The sequence below is a fragment of the Eriocheir sinensis genome, chromosome 61 (assembly GCF_024679095.1).
Source record: "Eriocheir sinensis breed Jianghai 21 chromosome 61, ASM2467909v1, whole genome shotgun sequence".
Classification (NCBI taxonomy): Eukaryota; Metazoa; Arthropoda; class Malacostraca; order Decapoda; family Varunidae; genus Eriocheir; species Eriocheir sinensis.
The window spans coordinates 11,235,852-11,247,228 of NC_066569.1; the positions used below are offsets into that span (position 1 = coordinate 11,235,852).

Here is an 11,377-nt window from a genome sequence, read left to right on the forward strand (position 1 = left end):
AATCTATCTATGTAAATCTCTGTCAGGCTGTCAAGTACCAAACCGAGACAGACGTACCTCTCTATTTCAGCGTCTTTCACCATTTAAACTCAAGCTCTGTACAAACCATGGCTGGAAAATACACGACTCACCCTTCCTGTGCAGATCAAGACAATGCTACCTTAAGCCTTGTCCTTCGGGAACAGCACCAAAATATGACACGAACCCGATCACTCACATTTTGTTTACACCGCCCTGGGAATTACCTCTTTCTTCTTTTCTTTTTTTAATTTCCTTCTTTCCTTCACCTAAAATGACCTACGAAGTGATATAAAGCGATACAGATAAAAAAAGAGGAAGAAGAAAGCAAAAATAGTATTAACAACTATTATAGAAGTGTGTGCGTGTGTGTGTGTGTGTGTGAGAGAGAGAGAGAGAAAGGGTGGTGTTGTTAGCGATCAGCTGATTCTGGCTGCTAAGACCTCCCTCCTCCTCCTCCTCCTCCGGGCAGGATAGGAGCCAAGTGACACCTGCCAGGAGTACGGAGGAGGAAGAGGAGGAGGAGGAAGAGGGAAGGAAAACAGAGAGAGAGAGAGAGAGAGAGAGAGAGAGAGAGAGAGAGAGAGAGAGAGAGAGAGGAAGGAAGGGAAAAAAAAGAGGATGAGGAAGGAAGGAAGGAAAGGAAGGAGAGAGGGAGGGAGGAGGAGGAGGGAGGTACAGGCGGAAGACGGAGATAGCGTACTGGAGAGGGAAGGGAGGGAGAGGGGGGTAGGGACAGAGAGAGAGAGAGAGAGAGAGAGAGAGAGAGAGAGAGAGAGAAATTCGTCTGCTTATCCAAAACTGGAGGAGGAGGAGGGAGAAGGAGGAGGAGGAGGAAGGGAGAATACTGCACTGACACAGGAAGAGAGAGAGGCTGAGAGAGATAAAGGGAGAGAGAGGGAGAGAGTGAGAGAAATTCGTCTGCAAACTGGAGGGAAGAGGAGGAGGAAGAAGAGGAGGGGGCAAGGGATAAGAATGGGGGAGAGTGTAGATAAAGGGAGAGAGGGAGATAAGGGAGAAGGGAGAGCGAGAGAGAGGGAGGGAGCGTTTCGTCTGCTGTTAGTACTCACCCAGGACATGTCTCGCGGGTGGCGGCGGCGGCGGAGTGGCGGAGGTGGCGGTGACGGTGGCTGGGGCCGCTGGTGCCTCTTGTATAGGCGGCCGTATCTCCCCTTCTCATGGACGGCAGCGATTGTGACCTTTCCCCCGTTAGCACACGACCCTCAGCCCTGCCCCGAGCACATCCTGACCCGCTGTGCCTCCCCGCGCGAGACACATGAGGGCAACACAGCAGGACAGCACACACACACACGGTCGGCGGAGCGAGGCACACACGGACACTCTAGGGCCAGCGCGGGGGAGGTGCAGAAGGGGCCTTGGCACTGGTGTTAGGGAGCGAGATGAGGCGGTCCGGGCCATGCAGCATCCCTCTCAGTGCTAGGCCTATGCACGCACTCCCGCACGCACTCACGCACGCAGGATATCGGGCACTTGTCGAGGGGGAGAGTGTGTTTGCTGTGAGGCTGCGGCGAGGGGGCGCGACTCACCTCTCCCGTAAAAGGGCGGACGGGCGGTGAAGAGGGCGGGGCTTGGCTCGCGGCGCCGCCCACCTGCTGACATCACCAAGACGTCAGCCCAGGCCACCACTGACGGCATGCACCTCCACCATGCACCGCCTGACATGTTATCACTTCCACGGCTGGACTGTCATCACCACGCCTGTCAACTCCACCGGCGTATGGGAAGGACAGCATCACCATCCCGTCATCACCACCACTCCCCTCACCCCAACTACTGTCAGTCTGTCACCACCACCGCTAGCTGCCGTCACCCCGGGCAGGACGGATGGTTATAAGGGAGGGTACACACACACACACACGCACACAGAACACTGGGAGCACCCCGCTGCATGGGTGGCACCAATTGGCACTCCGTGACCTCGGAGAAGCTACTGCAGGCGGGGAGCGCGCGCGTTCTTGCTACTGCCGGTGAAGAGCGCGCGTTCCTGTATGATTGCAATGATTGCGTTAATTAAAGTAAATATTTTTTTATTAATAAGTGATATTAATAAGGTTTTAGTTATGGGCTTAGGGTGGATAAATTCAGATTCAACAAACATGGTAGGCCTATATTACTCTTTCAAGAGGAGGGTATATCAGGACACCTCTCCTCCCGAAACTGACTTTTAACATAAATAAACTAGGAAATACTAAAAAAGTCATTGGAATGCATATATTTCTTTCATTTTTAAATTTTTGGAGGTAATTCATCAAGTATATCTTTCGGCCACTCCTCGATCTTGACTCTCTTGTAGGAGCAATACGTGAGTAGCGGGCTTTTTTTCATTATTGTTTCCTTTTTTTTTTTTTGCCCTTGAACTGTTTCCTCTACTGTAAAAAAAAAATGTAGGCAAGAATTGGGTAACTTCCGAGCGGGGCGGGAAACACGACGCCCCTGGACGTGATAGATGGAAACAGGACTGTGATTTTGACATTTCTGGGGGACTAGAAGGAATTAATTAAAGGTTCATGAGGTGGGGGAGAGGGTGGCGAGGGAAGCGAATTATAGCCAATCAGTCAACTATAATTAAGTCAATCAGCCAGCAATCAGTCAACCAACCATGCAGTCAGTCATTATTTACTGTCAGCCAATCAGTCAGGCAGTCAGTCAGCCATGCAGTCAGTCATTATTTATTCAATCAGCGAATCAGTCAGTCAGTCAGTCAATCAGTCATGAACTAGTCAATCAGCAGCCAATCAGTCAGGCAGTCAGTCATTATTTATTCAATCAGCGAATCGGTCAGTCAGTCAGTCAATCAGTCATGAACTAGTCAATCAGCAGTCAGGCAGTCAGTCATTATTTATTCAATCAGCGAATCAGTCAGTCAGTCAGTCAATCAGTCATGAACTAGTCAATCAGCAGCCAGTCAGTCAGGCAGTCAGTCAACCATGCAGTCAGTCATTATTTATTCAATCAGCGAATCGGTCAGTCAGTAAGTCAGTCAGTCATGAACTAGTCAATCAGCAGCCAATCAGTCAGGCAGTCAGTCAACCATGCAGTCAGTCATTATCTATTCAGTCAGACAGTCAGTTAGTCACCCAGTCAACCATTCAATCAGCCAGCAGTCAGTCATTATCTATTCAGTCAGACAGTCAGTTAGTCACCCAGTCAACCATTCAATCAGCCAGCAGTCAGTCATTATCTATTCAGTCAGACAGTCAGTTAGTCACCCAGTCAACCATTCAATCAGCCAGCAGTCAGTCATTATCTATTCAGTCAGACAGTCAGTTAGTCACCCAGTCAACCATTCAATCAGCCAGCAGTCAGCCATGCAGTCAGTCATTATCCATTCAGTCAGACAGTCAGTTAGTCACCCAGTCAGCAGCCAATCAGTAAGCCAGTCAGTCAACCATGCAGTCAGTCATTATTTATTCAATCAGCGAATCAGGCAGTCAGTCAGTCAATCAGGCAGCCAGTCAGTCAGGCAGTCAGTCATTATTTATTCAATCAGCGAATCAGGCAGTCAGTCAGTCAATCAGGCAGTCAGTCAGTCAGGCAGTCATGCAGTCATTATTTATTCAATCAGCGAATCAGTCAATCAGTCAGTCATTATCTATTCAGTCAGACAGTCAGTTAGTCACCCAGTCAACCATTCAATCAGCCAGCAGTCAACCATGCAGTCAGTCATTATCCATTCAGTCAGACAGTCAGTTAGTCACCCAGTCAACCATTCAATCAGCCAGCAGTCAGTCATGCAGTCAGTCATTATCTATTCAGTCAGACAGTCAGTTAGTCACCCAGTCAACCATTCAATCAGCCAGCAGTCAACCATGCAGTCAGTCATTATTTATTCAGTCAGCCAATCAGTCATGCAGTCAGTTAACCATGCACATTAATTATTTATTCAGTCAGCTAATCAGTCAGATAGTCACCCAGTCAACTATTCAATCACCCAGTAAGTCAGCCAGCCGGTCAGTCAATCACCCAACCAGTCATCCAGTCATCCCAGCTGATTCGATTATCGTACTTGGGGGCGCGTTACCGTACCCCTGGCACCCTCGCTGAGTCAGTCACACGCCATCATGTCCGTGAACACAGCCCACGCAGGGAAGGGAGTCCTCATTTACGCAGGGGAATGGTACGTATTAACCCTCTCCTGACCTTAAACTATTAACTAGATCTCTAATGAAGCTTTTAGGCCTATAGTGGAGGAAAATCAAAGCCTGGATACGTCAAAAAGGGAGTGAGTTCACCGCCATGGCTGCTGTTGACAGGGAAGGGGAAGTAATGTCACCTTATCTACGCCGCGGAATATTACGTTTAGCGCCGCCCTGAGCTGGTAATTACTCTCTGAAGGCTTAATTGACCTCTTGGGAGCGTGTGGGAAGGATATCATTAACTATAACGCCCTGAAATCACTTAAATTCATCCTGTAGGCCTATAGGGAAGGGAGTGTTGCGTCATGGTAATTTCTGGACCTGCTACTTATCTCTGACCTGTGGGCGGGATACCATGGGCTGTAACGCCTTGAAATACCTGAAATTCATTCTTATACTCATTCCTGTAGGCCTAGGGAAGGGGAGTGTTGCGTCATAGTGATTTCTGGGCCTGTTGCGTGTCTTTGACCTGTCAGAAGCTTGTAGGAGGAAAAATATGAACACTAAGTCATCAAAAGATAAAGATAAAGGAAGCAATACAAGGGAAAACAACCCACTGCTAGAAAAGGCTGATACTGAGTAGAGGGCAGCCACCTCCTATTGCCAAGTTAATACTTACAATATGAATTATTTTTTGGTCCCTGAATGCAGTGCAGTAACATTTGACTTCTGGAAAATAGAAGGGGGGTTGAGGGGGTGAAGCCCCTCTGTTAGGGTGTTGTGGGTTGAAAAGCCCCCCTAATTAGGTCAGGTTAAATTTATTGAGCATGCAGTGTGGGCTGGTGGAAATATGCAGTGTGGAATGGGACAGGGTGGTGGTGGGGGTGGTCCACTACGCAGGTCAGTGGCATAGAAATGTTAAGACTAAAGATTGTATTGCCAGGAAATCCAGTCTGCTATATCTCCACAGCGTGTCACCAAACAGGGAAATTGACGCAGACCAGGAAAGGGTTTCATCGGCAGAAGATGAGTAAAAGAGGGAAAAAAAGAGGTTTAAAGTAAATGATTTTGTTATCCAAGCTTCAATCTTTTCCTTTTTGGAAACCTTCTGAATATAACTTGATACCTCTTAGCAGATGCATGACTCGTCTGATTCATGACAATAGCGTGTTGTGTGTGGATCATCCATGGCACCTCTTAGTGGCTCAGCTGGTGGGTTTAAAACATTTCTTGGAGCTGGTGGATCAATAGGCATGACACAGAAAGGCTTTGCACACACACACACACACACACACACACACACACACTGCCCTTGTGACATATTTATAGTGTATTGGGAAGAGAAAAATAACATGTTAGAAAAATAAAGAGAGAAAAAGAAGAGAAAGTAAAATGTTGAAAAAGAATCAAATACGAGAAAAAGAATAAAATGAAAATGAAGGTGCTAGATCGCCATACACAGCCTATTATATTTTCTGATTTCTAAGCCTAGAACTGTCTCCGGGACCCAGTAGCAAGACTTATTTATAGTTACCCTTAAAATCGCTAATTCCTGATGTGTTTTGGCAATCAATATGCGACAGGAACTGTCTTTGGGGTCCAGTAACTAGATTTATTTATAGTTACCGTTAAAATCGCTAATTCCTGATGTGTTTCGGCAATCATTATACGTCAGGGACTACTACTACTACTACTACCACCACCCTTCTTTCTCCCCAGCATCATCCTGTTCTGCGACCATGTGACGATGGAGTTCGGGGGGTCGCTGCCGCCTGAGATGAGGGGCAGCAAGACCGGCCGCCTCTACCTCACCTCACACCGCATCATCTTCAACAACAAGGACCACAAAGATAAACTCCAGTCCTTCGCTGCCCCCTTCTTCTCGCTGAAACAGGTGATGCAGGGAAAGGAGGAGGAGGAGACGGGAGGGAAGGGTAGGGCTTGGCAGAGGAGAGAGAGGGAAGAGAAGGGAAGGGGAGGAGGAGGGAAGGGAGATAAAAGGGAAGAGTTACAGAAGGAAAGAAGGAATGGTTTGGCAGGAGAGAGAAAGAGAGAGAGAGAGAAGAAAAGTGGAGGAGAGAAAGGAGGAATAGTGTGAGAGGGAGTTGCTATTCCTATTGCTATTATTATCATTATTTTTATTACTGAGATCACACATTTTTGAGTACTAGTATAGATATGATATATTGACACACTCACACACACACACACACACTCATACTCTCTCTTTACTTTCTTTCATGCATACTTTTGTGCCCATAGTCGGAGGTAAGCTCAGAAAAGGGTGAGGCGCTCTCTCTCTCTCTGTTTTTTTTTGTATCTTTTTCTATCTTTTGATCTACTTATCTTTATTTAGCCCCCTATATAGTAATTTTCTCTCCTTTCAATTATCCACCTATCTACTATCTACCTATTATAGATGTCAGAGCAGCCTCCCTTTGTAGGCCTATTCTGTGGTCCAGTGTTTGGCAGTCAGTGTGCACCAGACATGTGTTTTAACCTCAGCTGTGTTGTTTTAATGAGACTTATCAATTTGGAACACACAGACAGACATAGAGGGAGAGACAGAGGCAGGCAGGCAATCAGGCAATTCTTCCATCACATCAGGAGGGTACTTGCTGGCGATGATGAGCCCAGTTCATGATCAGGCCATGGTGAATTACACACACACACACACACACACACACACACACACACACACACACACACATCCTTCTACCTCCCTCCTGCTACCCTTCCACCACATCAGGAGGGTATGATGAGTCCAGTTCGTGATCAAACCATGGTAAATTACACACACACACACACACACACACACACATCCTTCTGCCTCCCCCCACCACACACACATCAGTAACCCGGTTCGTTTGTTCCCCAGGTAGGCAGGCAGTCAGGTAACCCTTCCACCACATCTGGAGGGTACTTGCTGGCAATGAGGAGTCCAGTTCGTGATCAGGCCGTGGTGAATTACACACACACACACACACACACACACACACACACACACACATCCTTCTACCTCCCCCAAAACACAACAGTAACCCAGTCCGTTTGTTCCCCAGGTTGAGTTGGAGCAGCCTGTGTTTGGCGCCAACTACATTAAGGGCACCATCCAGGCCCAGCCCAACGGGGGGTGGAGCGGCCAGTCCAAGTTCAAGCTGACCTTCAAGCACGGCGGGGCCATCGAGTTCGGCCAGGCCATGCTCAAGGTGGCCTCCATGGGTAAGGATAGAGGAAAGGCACATGATAATAAATATATAATAAAGTAATAAATTATAGAAGAAGTAGGTATGAGTTTTAGATGAAGGTGTAAATGGAGTATTTAATTATGATATGTATGTATTTAATTAGGTCAATATTCTTCCCCCAGCCACCAGGAACATGCAGCAGGCCGGGTACCCCTCCGATGCCCCACCCCCCTACACCCCCCCCACGGCTGGCTGGACCCAGGCACCACCCCCGGCCTACGCACCCCCAGCAGGCGGCTACTATGGCTGGGTGCCCCCTGTGGCCACCTTCCCCGACAGACCCCCAGGTGGGAAGCAGGGATTTATTTTCTTATTTATCTATATTTATCCTGATTTTTATTTCCTTATATTTATCCTGTCCTGTATTTCTTATGTTTTTATTTATCCAGGTGAGAGTGATGTTTACTTATTTTTATTTTTGTTATTTATTTATTTGTGTGTGTGTAGTAGTAGTAGTAGTAGAAAGGAGTTACTTGAGAAGAGCATATAGGAGTAGTTACTTAAGAGGATGTAGTAGTAACAGTAGTAGTAGTAGTAAACAGATGACAACAGTTGGGGCCCGGAGTGTTATAATGACCTCTCCTATACTCCCTTTGTTCTTAAATGGTTAGGAAAATGATAGGGAAAAAGTCTCCCCTACGCTCCCTATCTCTTTCAATGATTAGGAAAATGCTAAACAATTCTTTCGATCTTTTTCCTCCACCAGCGGACGGCGTGTACATGTCCGAGGCTCCCCCGCCCTACCCCGGACTGGGCTTTCAGAACGGGGCTGTTGGCGCTAGCGGGATGTCTGCTGCAGGTGAGCTATGCAACCACCACATTAATGCACATCCTCACACCACTTCACTCCTACCTCACCACCACATTAATGCACATCCTCACACCACTTCACTCCTACCTCACCACCACTCACAAACCATTTCATAATATATATCAATGCATTTGTGATCAGTTTCTGCATCATCTATTTTTGGGGGGCTTATATCATGACAAAAATCTGGCCCGTCGCTGCTACACGGTAAAGCCAAAAATTTGGCTCGTCGCTGCTACCGGGTTAAGTCAAGTATCCTCCTCTTCCTCCTCCTTTTTCTGTTAATCTATTGTACCCTTTTCTGTACTTGAATCTCCAGTGTCCTTTCCTTACATGATTCACTTTTCTTTACTTTCCTGAGCCTTGGTGAGATACACAGTGCCATAATTTGTTCTTGTTTCAGATGCCAAGGCCCAGGAAGCAGCTCAGAGTGCCTACTACGACCCCAGCAACCCCCAGTATGCCTACGTGCCGCCCCCAGCATATGTAAGTCCCATCTCAAGGTTTTTCCCTAGGCCTATCATTCTTAAAAAGTAAATAAGAAAATGTAAAATGTACGTGCGGTAAATTTTGTTTGAAGTAAAAGAAAAGTATATATATTAGATTGATATTTTCTTATTATTTTGTTTGTTTATATGTTTGTTGACGGTGATGTATTGAACCCAGGAATATTTCTTCTTTTTCTTCTCCAGCTTATTATTATTATTATTATGTATTTTTTCTCTCGACAGGCTGAGGTTCCTCCCTCATATGATGCTGCTATGAAGAAGTCCCAGTAAAACTCCTCCTCCTCCTCCACATTACAAGTTGAGGTGTCCGGCCCTCCCTACATAGCCTGCTCATCCTCATCCTTTTCCTTCTCCTCCTCCTCCTCACCCTCCACCCAGCTGCCACATCTCGGCCACCATGGATAGCCACCCTTCCTATCCTCCTTCACCACCAAGTTGCATCACCACATGGCTCCTCCACCACCACCACTCACCTCCAGCTGCTGCGTGTGGAAGAATACAACAAGAACAGATATGAAAAGACGGTAGAAATTAGTAAATGTGATAATAGACAGAATACAATAGAGGAGAATCATACAACTTTCAGATAATAAGAGGAAGCATAATATGAAAAGAATTGGTGTAGAAAGAGAAACTAGAAATAAAGGGATATGGAGATACATAATGGTGGTGGTTGTGGTGGTGGTGGTGGTGGTCTACACTCGTGCTTGTTAAGGTTGTACTTATTCCTTAAAGGCTATTATTATCACTCCCATTTTGTTGAAGTCTATGTTACAAGTGATTTGCCTCCTAACTAATAGCCTCTTCCATTTAGTGTAACCCGTTTCTGGGTCATGATCTGTAGAGTCCCTCATAGAGTCCCGACAACCTAAGATTTGGACGCCATTATTGGCCCTGTGTTTTCGCCGCGCTTTTCAAACACTAGCACACGGTCTCACGGTGAAGACAGGGCCAATAATGGCGTCCAAATCTTAGGCTGTCGGGACTCTATCTATCAAGGGACTCTACAGATCATGACCCAGAAACGTGTTATGCTAAATGGAAGAGGCTATAAGTCTTGATCTGTTGTTTGTTACTGTGATCCCGGTCCTGTGGATTATTTTGTGGGTTATGTGTAAATACTTTGAGGATATGGAAAGAAAGTTTAGGTGAATTAAAAGACACAGGGATTTATGTTCACGGTAGTATTGTGAAAACACACACACACACACACACACACACACACACACAACTGGTATTATATATAGATTTGAAGACAGGACACACACACACACACAACTGGTATTATATATAGATTTGAAGACAGGACACACACACACACACACACACACAACTGGAATTATATATAAATTTGAAGACAGGACCAACTGAGTATAGCTAAGTCCCTGTATACTGCAACTAGGTAAACACACACACACACACACACACATACACACATTTATAATTATGTACTCCTGTGTTGTAGTCAATGGCAGTTCTGATGTAGTGTGGGAACTGTATTGGGTTATGTTTATGATTATTATGTACTCTTGTGTTGTAATCATTTAACATTATCTTCCACCTAAGTCCTAAGCCTCGTAGTTTTAATTCCAAGCTCTGTGATTTTTCATTTATTTTCTCACATCAGTGGTAGTGTTTGTTATATCTTAGTAAGCCTTTATATGTATGTTGTTGAATATGTAAGAAATATATATATATATAGACACATGTACTTGACTTGTTGGTGACTGTTTAGGAAGCACTGAAGCATATGCAAAACTAAGGTATTTCATGTGTTGCATCTAGAGAGAGAGAGAGAGAGAGAGAGAGAGAGAGAGAGAGAGAGAGAGAGAGATTTACATATTCAGACCAGAGAGGAGAGAGAAAGATTTACATATTCAGACCAGAGAGAGAGATAAAGATTTACATATTCAGACCAGAGAGAGAGATAAAGATTTACATATTCAGACCAGAGAGAGAGAGATTTACATATTCAGACTAGAGAGAGAGAGAGAGAGAGAGAGAGAGAGAGAGAAAGATTTACATATTCAGACCAGAGAGGAGAGAGAAAGATTTACATATTCAGACCAGAGAGAGAGATAAAGATTTACATATTCAGACCAGAGAGAGAGATAAAGATTTACATATTCAGACCAGAGAGAGAGATAAAGATTTACATATTCAGACCAGAGAGAGAGATAAAGATTTACATATTCAGACCAGAGAGAGAGATAAAGAAAGGAAGATATCATAGAAGGAGAAATAGAGTAAGAGAAGGGAGTGAAAGAAAAAAGGAAGAGAGGAAGGAAAGGAAAGGAATGGAGGAGAAAAATAGAGAAATTGAGAAAGAGGAGGAAGACGAAATAGAGAGAGAGAGAAAAGAAGGAAAGAATGAGAGAGAGGAGAAGGAGGAAAGAAGAAGGAGAGAGAGAGCTTCCTATCCATCTCTTCATTTCCTCTCAAAATTTAATATACATGAAAGTGCTTAGTTTTATTAATGTTTCTTTGCCTCACCAACACACACACACACACACACGCACATACACACAAATGGAGTATATTAATATAATCTGAGTCATCAAATAAGTCTTTCAATTTCCTTAAGAGGCGGACAGAGAGAGAGAGAGAGAGAGAGAGAGAACGGACAAGAGAAAGAAAGGATAAGAAGAGAAAATGAGGGAGAGTTTGACATAGATAAAAATACAGAAAAAAAGA

General features: G+C 45.2%; 1 protein-coding gene and 1 long non-coding RNA gene across 2 annotated transcripts; one reads left to right on the forward strand and one right to left on the reverse strand.

Annotated features, from left to right (window-relative positions):
- The first annotated feature begins 3,991 nt into the window (after positions 1 to 3,991).
- Positions 3,992 to 10,906, forward strand: LOC126986493 (WW domain-binding protein 2-like). Its single transcript, XM_050842717.1, has 7 exons — positions 3,992 to 4,156; positions 5,835 to 6,009; positions 7,178 to 7,337; positions 7,486 to 7,650; positions 8,070 to 8,162; positions 8,578 to 8,660; positions 8,906 to 10,906. Exons 1-7 carry the CDS (start codon positions 4,101 to 4,103, stop codon positions 8,951 to 8,953), a joined length of 780 nt encoding a protein of 259 aa, XP_050698674.1. The 5' UTR covers positions 3,992 to 4,100; the 3' UTR covers positions 8,954 to 10,906.
- On the reverse strand, positions 9,871 to 11,255 carry LOC126986494 (uncharacterized). Its single transcript, XR_007739785.1, has 2 exons — positions 9,954 to 11,255; positions 9,871 to 9,914 (listed from the first exon to the last, which is right to left on the reverse strand). It is a non-coding gene; the product is annotated as an uncharacterized LOC126986494 (long non-coding RNA).
- Between the last annotated feature and the right edge of the window lie 122 nt (positions 11,256 to 11,377).

Excerpts from the sequence above, each read along its gene's own strand:
- LOC126986493 (XM_050842717.1), top strand. The coding sequence starts at position 4,101 with ATGTCCGTGAACACAGCCCACGCAGGGAAGGGAGTCCTCATTTACGCA. Across the intron at positions 7,338-7,485 it reads GCTCAAGGTGGCCTCCATGG|CCACCAGGAACATGCAGCAG; the intron begins GTAAGGATAGAG and ends TTCTTCCCCCAG. Across the intron at positions 8,661-8,905 it reads ACGTGCCGCCCCCAGCATAT|GCTGAGGTTCCTCCCTCATA; the intron begins GTAAGTCCCATC and ends TTCTCTCGACAG.